Raw genomic sequence first — 18,989 nt, 5'->3', positions numbered from 1 at the left:
TCCTCGGGCTTTCAGATAAGGCTATTGGCTCTCTGCGGGGTTTCCTTCCCAGGTCATTACAAACAGTAGAACACTGGGTAAACACATTAACCTCATAATGGCCTTGCAGCCTATATCCCAACATCTATACATACTATCTAAAGGATAGAATAGAAACATCTAAAGAATTTGTGTTGGATGCAATTATACCTTTAAGAAGCATTCAGGTAGTAGGAACGATGCTTTTGAAGCGAAAGCACCAAAGAGTGCTTGTAAATGGTTCCTCATCCTCTTGGAGAGGAGTGACGAATGGAGCGTGTCAGAGATCTCCTGGGCCTTGTGTTGATCAACATAAATAACTTGGATGAAGGAAGGAAGGAATACAGGGGATGCTCATTACATCTGCAGATGATACTAAATTGGGAGGGGTAGCCAATACAGTAGAAGACAGAATCAAGATTCAGGACGGTCTCAACAGGCTGGGAAACTGGACTAAAACTAACAAACTGAATGTCAACGGAGATAAAAGGTCTGCATTTAGGCAGGAAAAAAATCGAATGCATAATTATAGGATGGGGGAGACTTGTCTTGGGAACAGTACATGTGAAAAGGACCTAGGGGTCTTAGTAGATCATACACTGGCCACGAGTCAGTAGTGTGATGTGGTAGCTAAAAGGGCAAATCAGATTTTGGGCAGCATCCGAAATATAGTGTCCCAATCATGTGACGTGAAGGTATCACTTTACTCTGTTCTGGTTTGACCTCACTTGGAGTACTGTGTTCCGGTTTGGGTACTGCAGTTTAAGAAGGATGTTGGCAAGTTGGAATGTGTCCAAAGGAGGGCTACAAAAATGGTGAAGAGTGTAAAGTCCTATGACGAAAGATTGAAGGAACTGGGTATGTTTAGCCTGGAGAGGAGACTGAGAGGTGATATGATAACTATCTTAAAATATTAGAAGGGATGTCACATAGACGATGGAGCAAAGTTATTTTCTGTTGCCCCAGAAGGACAGACCAGAACCAACGGGTTAAAATTAAACTAAATGAGTTTTTGGCTAAACATTAGAAAGAACTTCTTGATGGTAAGAGCGGTTCCTCAGTGGAACAGGCTTCCTTGGGAGCTGGTGGGCTCTCCTTCGCAGGTTTTTAAGCAGAGGCTGGGTGGCCATCAGTCAACAATGTTGATCTTATGACTCAGTATGAACTTAGGCAGATCATGAGAGGGAGGGCAGGAAGAAGGGATGAGCCAGTGCTCTGGTCTAATGGCTTTTTTAAATGCACCCAGAGTAATGCCCATTGCCCACTGGAATTTTTCTCCATGCCAAATTGGCCAGGGATCCTGGTGGTTTTCTGCTTTCCTTTGGGCATTGAGCAAGGGTCACTGCAGGAGTGGTGGTGGTGGGGGGGTAGCTGTAAATGTCCTGCATTGTGCAGAAGGTTGGACTAGATGATGCTTGCAGTCCCCTCCAACTCTATGTTTCTATGTTTGATATTTGAATAGAGCAATAAATCTGATACATACAAGCAAATAAGCAAACATCTAAATCAGTACTTCGAGTGACGGGGGCAAATTTCCCAGAACACCAGAGGTATGGACTAATTGATATAGAAGAGGTTATTCTCTAATTTTACTACTTTCTGAAGGAAGTGAGAAAACTGCATTCCGAAGGGTCAAAAAGCAGTTATTGCTGCTAGATTTCAGAAGCATAAATCAGTGAGCAAGAAGGGTCTGTTCTCTTGCCTACAATGGACTCGAACCTCCAGATACTTTACCAGCATATTTAAAGTCCATGACGATATCTCGATATTTCCTTGGCTGCTAGACTGAATGCTGTACTAACTCCAGAAATGAAATGTTGCTTTTTGAAAATTCCCTTTTCAGAATGTGTTTCTGTAATACAGGGAAGACAGGCACCTTGGCTTATCTAGTAATTGAATGCCCACATTTCAGTAAGGAGAGATAAAGATGGATTACTTCGATACTTGAGAAGAATGAGCTCACAAATATTAATCATAGCATTGTCGAAGGCTTTCACGGCCGGAGAACGATGGTTGTTGTGGGTTTTCCGGGCTGTATTGCCGTGGTCTTGGCATTGTAGTTCCTGACGTTTCGCCAGCAGCTGTGGCTGGCATCTTCAGAGGTGTAGCACCAAAAGACAGAGGTCTCTCAGTGTCACAGTGTGGAAAAGATGTAGGTCATTTGTATCTACTCAGGAGGGGTGGGGTTGAGCTGCTGGCGAAACGTCAGGAACTACAATGCCTAGACCACGGCAATACAGCCCAGAAAACCCACAACAACCATTAATCATAGCCTTTCTTTTCTTTTACAAGATAAGGACCGATACATTACCAGGTCACTGGTAAAAGGTCCCACCTTTTAGTAATCCAGCCTAAAATTAGGACATTTTTGTGATTGGAGTGAGATTCTTTTATCACTATTATTGGCAATAGTAGTTTTAGTATTTTGGTTTTTGTTTGTTAACGCGGGATCAGGCTTAAGGCTATGGCCAAAAGAGCCGTACCAGGAAAGGAAAGGAAATAGAAGAGTTTATAAAACTCTGAGAAGACAGCAGAAGGTTAAATTAATAGATTTTGGAATGCACTGATTAAATTGCAATTTAGCTAAAGTAACAGTGGAAGAAATAATGAGAGCAGCTATGAACTTAAAGGTAATCAATTGCCAGGAACAGTCAGTTTTCCTGGGGCATATTAGACAGTTTATTATCAAATTGCAACTTCCTTTATGAGATTACTGTTGGATGGATGAAATTAGCAGGTCCCCTGGGACTTGGAAAGAAACTGAAATTAGGACAGAATGGTCTTCCAAAGCCAGAAGCGCATAGACCAATGCCACTTCTACACCCCGACCAGAGGAGATGTCCCAATATTCTACCCAAGAGGCTGAACAATGTGACTGTGATACAACATGTCATTTTGGCCAAGTATCTGTGTAAGAATTTTCTACTTTGGTTGGTGGTGGTTGGGTTTGCGCTCTCTGGATGTTCAGGGGTTATGCTCAAACTGACTTTACAGGTAGTCCAGGCAAAAGAAAGGGTATTCTCCTCCTCCCTCCCCAACATCTTTCTACATCTCGAACTAAAGAAGTTGACAAGGTAGCCATTTGTACAGTAAGGAATGCTGCTTCAGGGGACAGAGATCCAGGTGGCCAGACAACACAATGGGGACTATCAGCCTCAAAGTGACCCAGTGGCTTTAACGTCCCCTTAATGAATTTACAGGAGGAGTGAATTGGCAGGCTTGTAAGGAGATGAAGGATACTTCCCACCCCCAAAGAGAGGGGGAATCTTTTGTGGAAGGGTCTTCTCAGAGAACCAGCCATTCAAGCGAGACATGCTTTGGCAGAGGGTCTGAAGAGAGGAGCCTGCTAGGCAGAGAAAGGAACTAGGATGACCTCAGCCTGAAATAGAAATCCGGGAGCCACTCAGGTGTTTCTGCCTCTCTCTTTTAAGCTTCCAGAGATGAGTTTTAGACTCAATGAAAGAGGAATGCCTTCAAATCTATGTTGTAGTATTTTGCTGTTCAACTGTCTTTAAAAAAAAAACTTCTGCATCTACCACAACAGTATGATTTACTACTTGAAACTTTCTTTTATTTATTGCCAAATATTACAAATCAAAAAGGAATAGTATAAAACAAAAGTCCAGGGGCTTTTGACTGACAACATTTATAAGCTTTTGTGAGTCACGCTCAGTTCTTCTAAGTGAGCGTGACTCACGGAAGCTCATACAGGAATAAATGTTGTCAGTCTTTAAGTTGCCCCTGAAATTGTTTGATTTTTCTACAAAAGACTATCACACGGCTACTCCTTTGCAATCAAAGACAACACTCCCACAGAGAAGATACGGAAAATACACAAGAAATCTCCCTTTTTGGTTTTGCTTAACATGTAGCAAAACAAGAAACCAAAAACTGAGTCCTCCATAAGCTCCAACCAACACAGCCCGTTAAGCGCCAGGGTTAGGGTTACAAATGGGATGGAACTCACCCCTTCGCCTTTGCACACTCCTTTGCCCAATTCTTAACCAAACCCGGCACCACTTCTTCCGACGTATCCTCCTTGTTTAATGACCACAAATCTTTTGCTTCCAATGGATGCCGATACCCCTGAACCATTAACCTGTATTAGGAGAGGGATTATTTTAATTAGTCTGAGTGAGAAGGCAGGTCAGCAGCACCTCAAACATAAAATAAGACTCACCTGGGACTATTTATCCATCAGTGAGTTGTGCCCATTAATTAATGTGATTAAATATTTTGATACAGAAACTATTATAGTTAAAAGAAAAGCTATAGAAAAAGTGACTATTCAACTTCTGTTTAAACAACAGCTTTCTATACCACTCCTTTGGTACATAAGCCCAAAGGGTATGAGCCTCCTGGTTCTCTTGGGTCGATGAGGCTCTTCTCCAAGTCCTTTCTATAGGCAAAGCAGGATCAGTAGGGCCACACAGCAGAGGCTTTTCAGTGGTGGCCCCTGCTGTATGGAACAGCTTTCCCGGATGCCAAGCTATTTTGCAGTCTGCCTTTTGCTGCATGATTAAGACCGCTCTTATTTGGCTGCTGCTTTACTTATGACGATCCGTTTCTATATATGCTTTGTTTGTTTTAGCACTTTATAAAAATGTTACAATTGGCAGTTGTTGTTTTACATACTACCATGGGCACTTTCCACTGGAAAGGCTGTTTATAAATATTGCAAATAGGATAGAACATTTAAATAGACAAGCAGCAGACCTGATACACTTCGAAATTTGGCCAGAATCAACGCAGATGTCACGGTTGGTAACTCTAGGCAAAAATTAAGACACCTGCTACTGATGACCAGGAGTTTTTCAGTTAAAAGAAAAGTCCACCTGCTGGCTTGGAGCCTTCAGCACTAATCGCTATGCTTGAATTATACACGTTTGAATTAAACACATGCTCGCTTATATATTCTGCTTGGACACAAGAGGGAGAGAGAGAGAGAGAACACAATCTCAGTGGAACAGTTTCATTTACATAAGGCTGAGCACCGAGGCCAAGAGAACCTCAAGTGACTTTTCCATAGAGACAGACACATAAGAAGTGCCTGGCCAGAGTCCTGCATTCAAGTTACTTACCCTGTGATCCACCAGAACGTGATTTTGGACAAGAAAGAAGCACCAGACTCAGGGCAGGGGTTCTAAGGAGGGGAAGAGTGAGACTGTTACAGTGGATAGCAGACAGGAACGGACTTATCCCACAAAACCCTATAGGCCTAGCAGCTTCCCAGACAGGCCAAAATGCTAGTATCCTTTTCCAACTTTTACTATACAAGTACCTTCCCCCCTCCTTCCAGCTACCACCAGCAAGGTCAGCTGGAGAAGCAACTGCAGTCAAGCACTGGACCTCACTGAGAATCACGTGAACACCTCCGTGGTGGTATTTTTTTTTATTTTACTGAGCTGCCACAGATCATCTGAGGAGCCAATCACAAGTTGGATTAGAAAAGAATCTCCCCCCACCCCCAATCAACAATCAATGCTCAATCTGTAAAAAGCAGGGCTTTTTTTCAGCTGGAACGTTGTGGAATGGAGTTCTGGCACCTCTTGTAAATGGTCACATGGCTGGTGGCCCCGCCCCTGATCTTCAGACAAGAGGAGTTTAGATTGCCCTCCGTGCTGCTCGGCAGCGCGGAGGGCAATCTAAACTCCCCTCTGTCTGGAGATCAGGGGGCGGGGCCACCAGCCATGAAACTATTTTCGCCGAGGGCAATTTAAACTTTAAAAAACTCTCCCCTTGTTCCAGCTGACCCAAAGTGCGGTCCTGAGTTCCACCACTGAGTTCCACCACCTCTTTTCCCAGAAAAAAAGCCCTGGTAAAAAGACAGAGGTGGGGGTATATTTTAGAACCCCAATAGGCAAGGTTTACACATGAGTAAACCTTTTCCAGGCAGCTATCAGAAACATAATGCAACAACATGGAAGGATTAGGCGGGGGAGAAGGGAACAGATACCTCCACCCCCCGCCCCCGTTTTCATGGGAAAGTATTCCTACCCAGCTAGGCACCCAACAAAGGAATACAAATTTCTAATCTGAAGAAGAACTGCTGAGCCCTGGAAAACTTGCTCACACTCAACAATGTTTGTCTAAGTGTTTATTATAGTGAGAAATGGGCCATTAATGACCAATTCAGATAGGCCTGAAACCATTTCTTGTTTCCTACGTCTCTTTCAAGAGCTTAAGTGTCCTCATTCCAGCCCATTCCTCTTTGCAGGTTGCTAAGGGAAGGAAGGACTGGGGTCAACACAGTTTGTACCTCCTCCTTCCCAGAAAAGTGGTAAGTCCACAGCAGCAGCAGCTCCAGCCTCTTACTGGCCTTGTTGGTTTGCAGCTGTTTTTACGTGCGCTCATCTAGGTGGGAAAGGAGACCACCCCCTTCGTGATCATAGACAGGAGCTCGCTCTCCCGGGACACAGAGCTGGAAAGGGAAAGCCTTCCACCCACCAAGGTCCAGCCCACAGAATCGCACTGGAAGTCTCCTTCTTGGAACTCAGGGTCCAGGGAATGTTCTATAGCAAAGCGGAGTTAGGCTGGCCCCAGAGAGAGCCAGGAATGCACACATGTGCTTCCTACGGCTTTCCTTGCTTCTCTTCCTGAGGAAGGGGGCACCTCCACAGGACAGAGGAAATGCCCACCTCTTAGGGGGGGGGCTCCACCTTGCCCAAGGCACCTTCCCAACATGCTCCATGACTATCATTCCTCTCTGGCTGACCCATAGAGAACTGAGCTGTATGCACCACGGTGAAGGACCCAGCAGTGAAAGCAAAGACCCCCTCCAAGGATAACTACTTCTCTCACCCCTTTCTCACTGTGGGTTACTTGAGTGAGGTGCCCGCCCTTCCCCCAAGGCTCTCTAACACCCCCTCCCTGCCAGGCTTCATCATTATCTTGCTTGGCTTGCAGTAATCACTTAGTATTTGTGGTAAGGTATGAGCTTTCATGAGTTACAGCTCACTTCTTCAGATACAAAGCTCATACCCTACCACAAATTTTGTTAGTCTTATAGGTATCACTGGACTCTTGCTCTTTTCTACTGCTACGGACAGACTAACATGGCTACCCATCTTGATCTATCTCCACTTAGTATTTGTATAGCATTTTCAAGAGTGGCACATGCTTTATTTTTTTTTTAGTTAAGCCTTATAAACAGGCTGGTAAGGTAGTGTGGGGGTGGGGAAGTGAGGCTTCATTGAGACCACATAGTGTGGCTGTGACGGAGGTGAGATTCAAACCAAGGACTTCTGGGCTCACAGCAACTCTCCACCTGCAGAAACTAATCCAGCCCTGGAACAGAGACAGACTCTTCTGCTAGACAACAATGCTATTTGCAAAGTAGAATCAGTGGAAACGCCCCAAACCCTTTTTCTGCTCCCGGAGGCCAAGCTATCCTATCTCAAAATGATTTCTTGGGCCTCCGAGAGGCAGCCTCCAAGTTTGCTTGATTTCTGTCTGGCCACCAGTGAAAGTGTGTTCATAACAGCCTCCACCCCGTGACTCAGCACAAAGGCAGCTGAGTAGAAATTCTCAAAGTGAAATGAAAGAGGACAGCAAACCAAGCCAACTGAAGCTGGTTGCCCACTTGAGGTTTGAAACCACCACCCACAGCCCTGCTCATTTGTTCCCCAAGTAATGCCCTGGTGTCAAGAAGCCAGAGGGGATTTTCTTCTCCTGCTCTCAAGTTTCTTCTGCGGCTGTTCCTCTGCTCAGCTGAACCACCACCAAGTTTCCAAGCCGCCCCAGCCCTTTTATCTGCCTGGCCACAGGCCAGTCACAGAGGCTGTGAATTGGACAAGCCACTGAGTATTTCCAGTATTATCACATTCCTTAATTTGCTTAAGTTTTCCATTAAGGCACCTCTGAGAACACTTCTCCCAGTAAAGTAACACAGAGCTACAGAGCACACCGTTTTTGAAGCAATAGGAGGAAAAACACAAACTAACACAAACAAGTGACTGCTGTTTAAAAGACCGAGATTCACAAACAGGTTCTGTGGACCGAACAACCAGATGCTACACACGTGCTGAAGTGGAAATGGAAAGTTTGCAGCATGAAGACCTGGCCTACCCAGGTCTTCATGCTGCAAACAAAGCTACCTGCAATAATCTCCCATGGCTTGTGGTTTCCAAGAGGAAGCATCACACAGCAGTCAAAACAACATTTGTGCTGGCAGAAGTTCACGGCCACATGGGGAGACGGCACATTCAAAAGACATTTCCGCAGCGAGAAGAGGCCATTTGCACCAACAGGGCAGGCCAAGCAACTGCTGTGCATCAAAGGCTCCTTCCTTGTGAATGTCTCGCGCCTCTGCTGTAGGCTTCCGTGCCTTTCACCGAGTCCTTCACTAAACAGCCTATCTTCTGATATCCCTGGCAAGTGTAGAACCTTTTATCCCAGAGGTCTGTGCGGGAGCTCCTAAGTGCCTCGTGTTTTGCTGCAATGCTTAAAAGTGAGTTGCTAACCTGGTTGGGCCTCTGCTTCTGGGCCGCCAGTCGCATCTCCTTATAAGGGACACCCCTGGTTCAAAAGGAGCTCATGAGGACCCAATTCTTTCCTGATCACCTCTTTCAAAGGGATACGTGCTTAACTTGTATTTCCCCGGGTCTCAGTCCCACTGGGCTCTTTGCTGCAAGGTTAGCACAGATAGGCGAGCACTTCATACTTCTCACCCCTTCTAGTCTCTTCTGTTTGACCTGGAAATACCTGTTTCCAGGGCTTTTTTTCAGCAGGAACGCGGTGGAACGGAGTTCCGGAACCTCTTGAAAATGGTCACATGGCCGGTGGCCCCACCCCCTGATCTCCAGACAGAGGGGAGTTTAGATGGCCCTCCATGCTGCTGGCGCAGAGGGCAATCTAATCTCCCCTCTGCCTGGAGATCAGGGGGCGGGGCCACCAGCCATGTGAACATTTTCTCCAAGGGCAACCCACTGAGTTCCACCACCTCTTTCCCCAGAAAAAAAGCCCTGCCTGTTTCCAATCTACTTTCACCAGTGAGCAAATCTAGCCCATGACTATTTTTTGCTCTACTTTGTGTTTTGTTTTTCCTGTAAAATGTATGCATTTTAAGATATTGTTCTGCCCAACTGGAAAATCTCCTAAATAGAAAAGCGCCCCCCCCCCCGCACTTTTCTGTATATTGTGTGGTTTTGCCCATCTGCAGAAGCACCAGCCAGTGTACAAATGCTAAAGGTCTCTGTATTTAATAATATAGTCTGTTCAGTGTTCAAAGTGCTTCACGCAGTCTTACAGCAAGCCGACAAAAGCAGGCCAGAATTATTATTCCCATGTTACAGACAGAAGGGCTGGGTGAGGCTCCCCAGTGAATTCTTGGCCAATGTGAGATCTGAACTGGAGATTCAGTCTTTTAAGCCGTTGTGCCCAGTGGGAAGGGACTAGTTATCAGGGCTACTATATGGATGCCACCAGCCAGGAGCATAACTGGGACAAGTCTGTCATCAAAACATTGATCTATAACAGTAATTTACTTTTTACCATCTTTCCTCTTCTCTTTCAATGCCACCTGAAATCCTGCCTTGAACACTGAGGTCAAACTCTGCAACAGAAACATGCCCCCCCCCGCCAGCTGTGCATCTGTAGGCAGGGAAGATCATTGCCTAGAAATAAACTATATGCACCAAGTATGAACATAATTAGGAGCTAAACTGCAACTGTCAAAACACAGTAATGGCGTTAATCCCAAGCACAAACCGAGGCCCTCTCATCTCTTTTAGCCACAAGAGCGCCCTTGCAATTGCTGGAAAACAAAAATGTGAAAAAGTTAACCAGCAATGAAGTTCATCCCAGACAGCAGAAACAAACTCCAGACATGATCCCCCAGTTTCTGGGTTGGATCCAATTAGTTTTTGAGCTAGTGCAGAAAGGAGGAGGGGGCCTGCATAGACAAATGCCATATGGGACCGGGACAGTAATAGAGATTAGGTGTGGGTGAGTACAAAAACGGGCTGGATCCAACACTAAGAGTCTCTTCCTAGATCTCCTCTCCATGGTGGTTAACCACAACCCTTGATGCAAAAAAAAAAAAGGGGGGGGTATATTACCAATATTTATAGAAACAGATAAATTGGGGAAAGGTGGCCTTTCAACAAAACCACTACCATCTCAACCCCCACATTTCCTGCTTTCTGCATGACAAGCGCTCGAGAATAATTCGTTTGCTTACATAAGGGTCAAGTAATAGTATATAGAGGTGAATTAGGAATAAGTACTTCCGACTCTCAAGCGCTGCACACAGAGTACCCACAAAATCAAGACTCATTACTTACAGGGAGGTGAACCACTTTCGAAAACAAAGGTGGCCGTTCAGCAAAACAGGACAGTATAAGCTGTAGAAGCACCAAGGTGAAGTAGACGAAGAAGGTAGCAAAACGGAAAGCGTCGATTTTGGCACCCTAGAAGAATCAATTGGAATTTGTAGTTAATGGACTTGCGCACATGCCAAAAGTTGCTCCCATCTGACCAAGGATCCGTAAAGCCCTCCCCCGGCCCTAATCAGAGGGTAGCTTCCTCCTCTGTCTTTCCACTGCCACTTGGTACCAACCATATGAGCCTGCTCTACCTTCCACCAGCACATCCAGACGCTGCTCTATGCATTCCTATCAACAAGCAACTTTCCTATGAGCAGCTCCCGAAAGGGAAAAACAAACTTTGCCAGCCAAGACTTTTTGCTACATGGCAGATTGCTGCAGTTTTATTATTGATTTGTCCAGGCTCTTTTTAAAACGAGTCACCATACCAAAAAGGTTGGGAACCACTACCTTACAGGACATGCATCACGTAGATTTCCATGCAGACTCTTCTGATCTGCTATACAAGGATAAGGGAAATGGTGTATACATATAAAAGTTGTCCAGTTTACAACTGTCAAGAGTGAACCGCTGTATACTGGGAGGACGGGGGAGAAGAGACATGGAGCTAGGGGCATTTCTGATTAAAAGAACACCTGCATTACGTGTGTGCATGAGCTCACCCACACAAAAGAGGCATTACATATTTTTTTTAAAAGAGTAGGAAATTCTACATCGGGAAAAAGACAAAACATTTCACAGGCTCTTGCATCTGCAGACATATACATCTCTGGACTATATTTCCAAGAGGGTGCTTTGAGTGTCCCCTGGCCAGACTCCCAAGTCTTTGATGAGAATTTCAAATGTGGAAGCACAAGACGAAAAACCAAAAGAAACACAACCTAAATGGTTCTTAGGGAGCATTTAATGGGTCATTAATTTGCTTAGTGCCACACGCTGGCAGAATCACAAGATAAATCATTAAACAAGCAAACGCTCCACAATGCCAGGAGTCCTCTAGGCTCAGCTGAGAAACAGTGGCTTACCGTACTCAAGGCATGCAGTATTTTGGATCTGAAGGTGATGGTAGCACACAACAGCGCAATAAGCCAGAAATTCAGCATCACACCTGAAGACTGGACTCCTTTTATCCTCTCGTACTGTATCAAAAAGGTGGCAAGCAGCTGGGGACAGTAATAAAAAGGTGACTCAATAATTTCTCAAGGCTTCAGCAAGATCAGAATGGCCAGCCAACAACATGCATGGATCTGGTCGGCAGCACCACCACTGCTGGGGACAGCACCGAGCATGGCCAATGCAACCAAAATCCATCTTCCAAGGGCGCATTCCAACTATTTATTGGTGCAAGGCATTTTAGTCCTTTCCACTGTTCCAAACCCAGAACTGAAACATTCTTCTTTGCTGACACTTTAATTAGAGAAGAAAGCAACTTTATTTTTCACTTACCATGGTGATGCCCAAAACTGTAGGGCTAACTAAAAAAGCAGGAGCTTGGAAAATATTGTGATTTCTTTCCCAGAAAGAGTAGAAAAGGTCTGCCCAGCAGACTAGCCATAGTAAGAGACCCAAGGCCTGAAACAGAAAAAGGATATTGTTTACAGTCAGTCCTCCTGACAATTGCTGTTAGAAGCAGATGCCTGCTGGTAGCCCAAGCAGCTTGCCACACAGACTACCTTTTTCCCCAGATGAGGCACTTCCGCCTCAATTGAGCAATGCATGCACCACCCCAGGACACACTGCAAAGCAGCAGGAGTGGCCCCATATCTCACTGTAAGCCTCCCCCTCACAAGCTTGTGATCTCTGCCTTTTAGCCAGCAGGCTGCCTGGCCTACTTACAAGCAAGGGTGTCAACATGGCCTTCGCAAGAGCCATCCACTGTGCCTGATCTGCTCACAAGTCCATTTACCTGCACAGAATGCCGCGGGAAAAACACCCACATCCTACTGCTCTGAATTCAGCTGAATCGCCTCCCAGTTCAGTTGTGGGGCCAACTGAAAGTTCTGCTTTGACCACAGAAGCCCTATAGGGCTTGGGTCCAGGATGCCTGGAAGAGTCACCTGCACCCTACCTATCTTAGATCACTGCAGCCTGCCTGGCCTTCTGTTGCCTGCCCCATTCTGCTCCTCCAAGCCCAACAAGGCCCCTTCCATTGGCCTGCTCTCACTGAATAGTGCTTATAATTTTTCTCTTTGGAATTGTCTTCTGTTTGGAATATAAATATATTAAATAATGAATCCAGAGAAGCTGTGTGTGTTTCTTGAGGGGTTTGTATTTGACAGGACTTCGGCAGCTCAGGGCCTGCAAATCTCCCAGTCTAAGAATTTCACCTAACACAGTCCCTTCTGTCCTTCAAGAGGCAGCATTCTACACACTCTCTCTCTCTCTTCATGCAACAACCATGCAATGCATTAGGTTCCCCTGCTCATGTTATACCTTCACAGCCCTGCTATGCTTCTATTTCATGCAGACAAGGCACTCAGTCTGGTTTTGTAAACTTCAAGAGCTCTGCCTTTTGCAAAGAATATCCTTCAAAGGGTAAAGGGTTATTTTTTTGTCTCGACATCTCCAATTGCTACAGGAAGATCCTCAGCCTCAGTGGCAGCCCGCCCCCCCATTCGCTTACTGTTTTGGCTTTGTTGAGATGTGACATCTGGATGTAGCCCCTGTCATGACGGTGGAGGTATGTGAAATAGATTGGGACGCAAGCCCAGAGGTAAATGCAAGGGATCCAGATGAGGACGGTGTTCTGAAAGCACGGGGTGAAATCAGGATTCTCTGTGTGCCACGTTACATTCCAGTCCTGGAAAGAAAAACACACATGTCCCAAGGAGGAAAAAGTTAACAAAAGTACACTTTCATGTCAACCTCTAGGTAGAAACTCAGCCTTTCCAACTCATCCATGCATCCAGTTAAAATTACTCAAGCTGATACAGATGCATTAAGTTTCTGTTTCAACTTTGTATAAAGTGTTCCAACTTCCCCAGAAACTGAACGCTGCATAATAATGGCTTGGTCATCCTTAAGGTCCCAGCAGAATCTGAAAGATTCCCATACATAAAAGCATCTCATCAACCCTTGTTATTTTTATGCTGTTGTAAAGTGCCATCAAGCCACAGCCAACTTATGGCGACTTCTCATGTGGTTTTCAAGAGAAGAGACGGGTAGAGGTGGTTTGCCATTGCCTGTCGCTGCACAGCAATCATGGACTTCCTTGGTAATCTCCCATCCAAGCACTAACCACTACTGACCCTGCTTAGCTTCTGATAGCTGACAAGGTTGGGCTAGCCTGGGCCAACCATCCAGGTCAGGGTGTTACAGATTTTTTATAAGCAGCTCACTAGCCCTTGTTATTTTGACATTTTCAGAGTAGACAGGCAACGTTTGTGCAGTCAGGAGCAGGTCGGTCTCCTCTGCCCCCATTACCCCTCCCCCAGTCATCCCTGGTGTGCAGCCATTCTAATAGAATGTGTTTGCATCACGAGCTGTATTTTTATTCTGCTCATTCATCACCCTGTGGCCAGGAGTCTCCCAGCATGCCGGGCTCCAAGCAACAGTTGTACATACCAATCATGGGATGCCATGGCTATATATTCCAGGCTGAAGAGTCAACAACAATTACTATTACACAAGATTCTGAGCAGACACTTCATTTGTGGCTTTAAAAGACAAGACACTGAACTAGCAACTTTTATAAATCTTCATATTCATGGCAGACAAGGGGCTATTTACAGGCCTGGCTTAATTTCCATGACTCACGTGTATGTGACACAGGTTGCATGGCACTGTAACGAGCTTTTGCCCATGTCTGAAACTAAGCTTCTACTAGCCAAAAGAAAGATGTATCTTTCTCCTGGAAAGCTTTCAGCAATTAGTTCTCAGACCTGTCAAACAGATAAGTTCTTTGAACCACTTGTTTATCAGTATATTTATTTATATAGGGTTCAATATTGCTTTGCAACTCTTTATCAAACACACAAGACATCTATCTAGAGTTTATTTCACTTTACTGAAAATACGCCCTAGTTTTTTAATGAAGCAAGTAATCAAAATATAAAATAAGTTCTCACCTAAATTCTCTCAAGAGATTTCTTCCATCAGAGCTCTGCCATTCTATCTGAGTTTACAATTTTATACATCATCATATGCAAATATCTAAGGTCTATTCACATGATAGCACAAACAAACGATAATTGGTCTGATGCTTCATTGAATATTCATAGTTTCTATTGTATAACCTTCCAATTAGTAAAAAATTACGTTATACTCAAACTTGCAAAACAAAACTATAAATGTATTGTCGAAGGCTTTCACGCCCGGAGAATGATGGTTGTTGTGGGTTTTCCGGGCTGTATTGCCGTGGTCTTGGCATTGTAGTTCCTGACGTTTCACCAGCAGCTGTGGCTGGCATCTTCAGAGGTGTAGCACCAAAAGACAGAGATCTCTCAGTGTCACAGTGTGGAAAAGATGTTGGCAGGTCATTTGTATCTACTCAGGAGGGGTGGGGTTGAGCTGAGTCATCCTGTAAGAGTTTCCCAGGGTGTGGAATGCTAATGGCGGGAGGCTTCACTGTATCTTGAGGAGGTTCTTTTGCATATGGATTGGTGCTTGATGTGCTAATCTTCTCTGCAGGGCTATTGTCGAGTATAGAGTGTTTTGTTAGCCTGGTGTTTTTCAGAACTGGCAATGCCAAGACCACGGCAATACAGCACGGAAAACCCACAACAACCATCAAAACTATAAATCTCTTAGAAGTGTCAGAAAAAGCTGAGAGATCACCATTGGTTGAATCTCTGATAGAGGAACATTAATCTCAACAGAGTCCACTATTTTAATGAACTGTCAAAAGATTGAAGCACACCTTTTAGCATTACCTAACACATAGAAAAAAACAGAGATTATTCATGCGAAGTCTGAATGTTCATTTAGAATACAAGTGCTTGGCCTAGTATTGCTCACTATTGATTATTGTCATGTGCTTTTATCTATATTGGTGCAACAGCACAACTAGATACTGCTTGAATGTTTGATGCAGTCTTATACTGAATTAAACCATTGGCCATCTTGCTCAGTATGGTCTTCTCGGACTGGCACTGATTCTCCAGCATTCTCCAAGCTCCTTTTCTATTACTGCTACTTTAGACCATTTCCATTTGAAATGTCCAAGACTGAATATGTGGGACTTCCAGGGTGCGGCCACTGCATTTTGGCAAGTCATATTGACACAGCATCACGTTACTCAACAGCAACACCAGAAATGCCCATCAACGTTATCTCCACTCTCCTGGCAGCCTCTCTGAAGCCCACCCTCCCGCAAAAGAGATTCTGGCATGCAAATCACATATGCTGCCTCCCAGCCATGTTTGGAAAAAGGAACACGGGACTATTATGCTAAAACTGAGTCAGAATAGCTATAAACTGGCTTCAGCTGATGTGATGAAGATTCCAGCTGACTCATTCAAGCTGCCCCGTAACAGATTTTGGTTACATGCTGCTCCCTAACAGAACTGGCAAATTGCAACTCACGGACCTTTCAGCTGTAATGGACTCTTCTGGAAGTATATTATTTTAATCAACCAAATGTGCACCCTTCAATTAACTTCAATTGAACTTTCAAGTTCAAATTTTTGTCAGCCAGAGGAAGGCGCCTTCTACGGCATCCACTGCTGTTTTGGCAAGTTGTATTGACGCAGCATCAGGTTACATGATAGCAACACCAGAAATGCCTAACAAGATTAGTTTTGCTCTCCTGGCAGCCTCTCTGAAGCCCCACAAGAGAGATTAATTGCTATTTTTAATTAGAAGCAGGATGGGGCAAATAGGGTTATTTTAAATGGCAAAACAAAGATTAAACAACTCCCCTGAACTTAGAAGCAAGCCAACTAAAATAAAGAGGGAAATGAGGAAAAGAGAGTGTGCCAAAATCTTTCTCTCCCCTCTGCATATCTTAAGTTCTCAATTTAAAAAACAAAATTTAAAATTCAACAGAGAAGTCTCACTCTCATCTTTTCCCATTAAACTGACACCTGAGGATTCTATAAGCCAAGAAAAAAGGGGTGCAGGATGCCTCCCCAAAACCAAACATGGATGCTACGGCGTTCTGTATCTCTTCACTGCAGTGTGGTCTCGCTCCCAACCATACCAAGGTGGGGAGGGTATTGGGCAGAACTTCTAAGGCGGGGTGTGTGTGGAATTCAGTGCCAACTGTGAGTCCCATTCCAGCCCATCTAAATCCTTAGCCTCTCTTCTCCCACCTTACAGCCAACCCTCCCCCCCCATATTATTTAGGAACTTGAGATGAATAGGGAGAAAGAGCACAACAGCATACACTTTTTAAAAAGTTCTGACCAACTGCACACTCTAACACTGAGTGACAGCATTTGGCAAACGACGTGCCATTTAAATGTCCTTTCTACAGATTTTATTGTTCTCAGAAACTAGAATATCACAATCTTGTCAAAGATACAACAGCCCTGAAACTTTCACATTCCTGTCCTTCTCCCCCACAAACAGAGGTTGAGTGGCAGCTTTACTTTTGATTTTACTGTTCTCAAAATATTTACATCCTGATCTTCACCCATGCTTTACCCAGAAGTAAATGCAACTATCTAAAGGAGGGCTTGCTTACTTAGGAGCAGGGCTTTTTTTCAGCTGGAATGCAGTGGAATGGAGTTCCGGCCCCTCTTGAAAATAGTCACATGGCTGGTGGCCCCGCCCCCGATCTCCAGACAGAGGGGAGTTTAGATTCACCAGCCATGTGACCATTTTCGCCAAGGGTGATTTAAACTTTAAAAAACTCCCCCCTTGTTCCAGCTGACCCAAAGTGTCATCATTGTGCGGCCCTGGGACCGTGCACACACTTTGCACACGTGCGTGTGGTGCCAGGGGCACTACCTCCCACCAAGAGTTGTCCCCTGTGCTGGCAACCCACTGAGTTCCACCACTTCTTTTCCCAGAAAAAAAGCCCTGCTTAGGAGCATGCACAGAATTTCTTTTCCTTGGCAAAGTTCATGCGGCTGCTGAGATTTGCAGGATTTCCAAGATCTGACATGGCATGTAAATAAGGGAGGGTTTTTTAGCCCTCATGATTATGAAAACATTGCCAGTGCATTCTCATATACTTGCAAAATGTATTAGAGTTAAGAATCTGAGTCATATTTTCCTCTTCCAGCCAGTCAACGTGTCCCACCCACCCCCAAATCTCATTCCAAGCAAAAACAGTGTTAAGAATCAACTCCAGAACAAAGCATCAACAAAAAGGAATTTTAAAAAGACTAACAGGTTTGCTGGAGTGGACTAGCAGCCTCATTCATGGACTAGGAGCCTCTTTATACAAAGAGCAAGATGCGATAATCAAGTCAGCAGAACATTTTTATTTATTGATTGATGTCATTTATAGTCCGCCTTTCTCACTGAGACTCAAGGCAGATTACATAGTATGAGATTAGCACAATCAGTATCAAGTACATTTCAATACAGTGTCAAGGACATTTCCATAAACAATGCCATAGGGTAAATAGATACAGGTTTAAAACACACAGTATTGGCAAGAATCCACTACAGAGTAGAAAAAATACTGAAGCAGAACATAATCAGTTCTAGGACTAACGTTAGACAACATCGAGCACAGGTGGTACATAAGGACTACATATTTAAAGCAGCAGATAATATGTAAGTCAATACAGTGATAAAGTCTATGGTCCCTAACTCATAGTGAAGCATATATACAGAGCAGAGGAAAATAAGAAAAATAATGTAGAAAGCCACTTAAGATCCCCACTCTGGAGAAAAGCAAAAAGTAAATGAACTAAATAAAATGCAACACATTTTTTAAAATGTGAAAAGTTGGTTAAAGGGCCCCCAAATGCCAGAAGTTAGTGACATTTTTATGCAGAACTCAAAAGTATTCAGGGATCTAACCCCAGCAACTTTAGCTGGTGAGAACTACAATTTAACACCTGGAGTTGCTTAGAAAGGTGTCAGCATGCCAGCCCTTTAAAAGGCATTAAAAGAGAACCATGAAATATATTCTCAGAGGTTTTGCATTACCAAGCCCGCACATAATTCAGCAACTGGTGCATGCAGACGCCTTGGAGTTTCCAGTTCACTGAACAGGAACCCTCCTGCTCATGCGATTATAGTCATTACAAGGAGTTTTTAAAAAAGAAATCTTAAGTTTTCAGTAAATGAGAGGGGAGAAGACACAGCCTGTGAAACCACAAGTCAAACACAAAGAGCAGAGTTTTGCAAAACAGTGAGACCAGGAAGTCGTTGGCATGACCTAAGCCTGCCCCACCTCCTGGCAGCTCTCTGCAGATCTTGGCTGTGCCCCTGCAAACTAAGCAAGAGGTCATACGGCTCAGTTCTCCACAGATGACCCTGGATGACCCAAGCACAGCCTCACTTAACCTTCCTGGGGATTGAATATAGCAAGGTGCTCATTTCTCCACCAGCCCAGCCCAGCCATTACTGGTCATGGGAGCAGCTCTTCTCAGCCTCAACGTGCAAGAAATCTCCTCCACTTCAGCTCTTCCTTTACAGTAACAGAAAAGAAAAACGAGTCACCCTGCAGCTTCCTGCCCACCTCTGCCCACTAGCCTGTGGTTTGTGTACTGTACATCACTACTGGCATCTTTGATGGCACACTTG

General features: G+C 44.5%; 1 protein-coding gene across 2 annotated transcripts in view; it reads right to left on the bottom strand.

Annotated features, from left to right (window-relative positions):
* The window catches only part of LOC129340179 (multidrug resistance-associated protein 1-like), a 79,020-nt gene that overhangs the window by 44,991 nt on the left and 15,040 nt on the right, over nucleotides 1-18,989 (bottom strand). For both annotated transcript variants that reach the window (XM_054994799.1, XM_054994800.1), the window contains exons 2-7: nucleotides 12,967-13,143; nucleotides 11,790-11,915; nucleotides 11,369-11,506; nucleotides 10,302-10,427; nucleotides 5,100-5,161; nucleotides 3,986-4,117 (exon numbers count right to left, since the gene is read on the bottom strand). In XM_054994799.1, coding sequence (XP_054850774.1) covers nucleotides 3,986-4,117; nucleotides 5,100-5,161; nucleotides 10,302-10,427; nucleotides 11,369-11,506; nucleotides 11,790-11,915; nucleotides 12,967-13,143 — 761 coding nt within the window. The remainder of the gene's footprint in view (nucleotides 1-3,985; nucleotides 4,118-5,099; nucleotides 5,162-10,301; nucleotides 10,428-11,368; nucleotides 11,507-11,789; nucleotides 11,916-12,966; nucleotides 13,144-18,989) is intronic.

The sequence above is a fragment of the Eublepharis macularius genome, chromosome 12 (genome assembly GCF_028583425.1).
Source record: "Eublepharis macularius isolate TG4126 chromosome 12, MPM_Emac_v1.0, whole genome shotgun sequence".
Lineage (NCBI taxonomy): Eukaryota > Metazoa > Chordata > Lepidosauria > Squamata > Eublepharidae > Eublepharis > Eublepharis macularius.
Note: the sequence above shows the minus strand (reverse complement) of the source record. Positions and strands in the feature narration are given on the sequence as shown.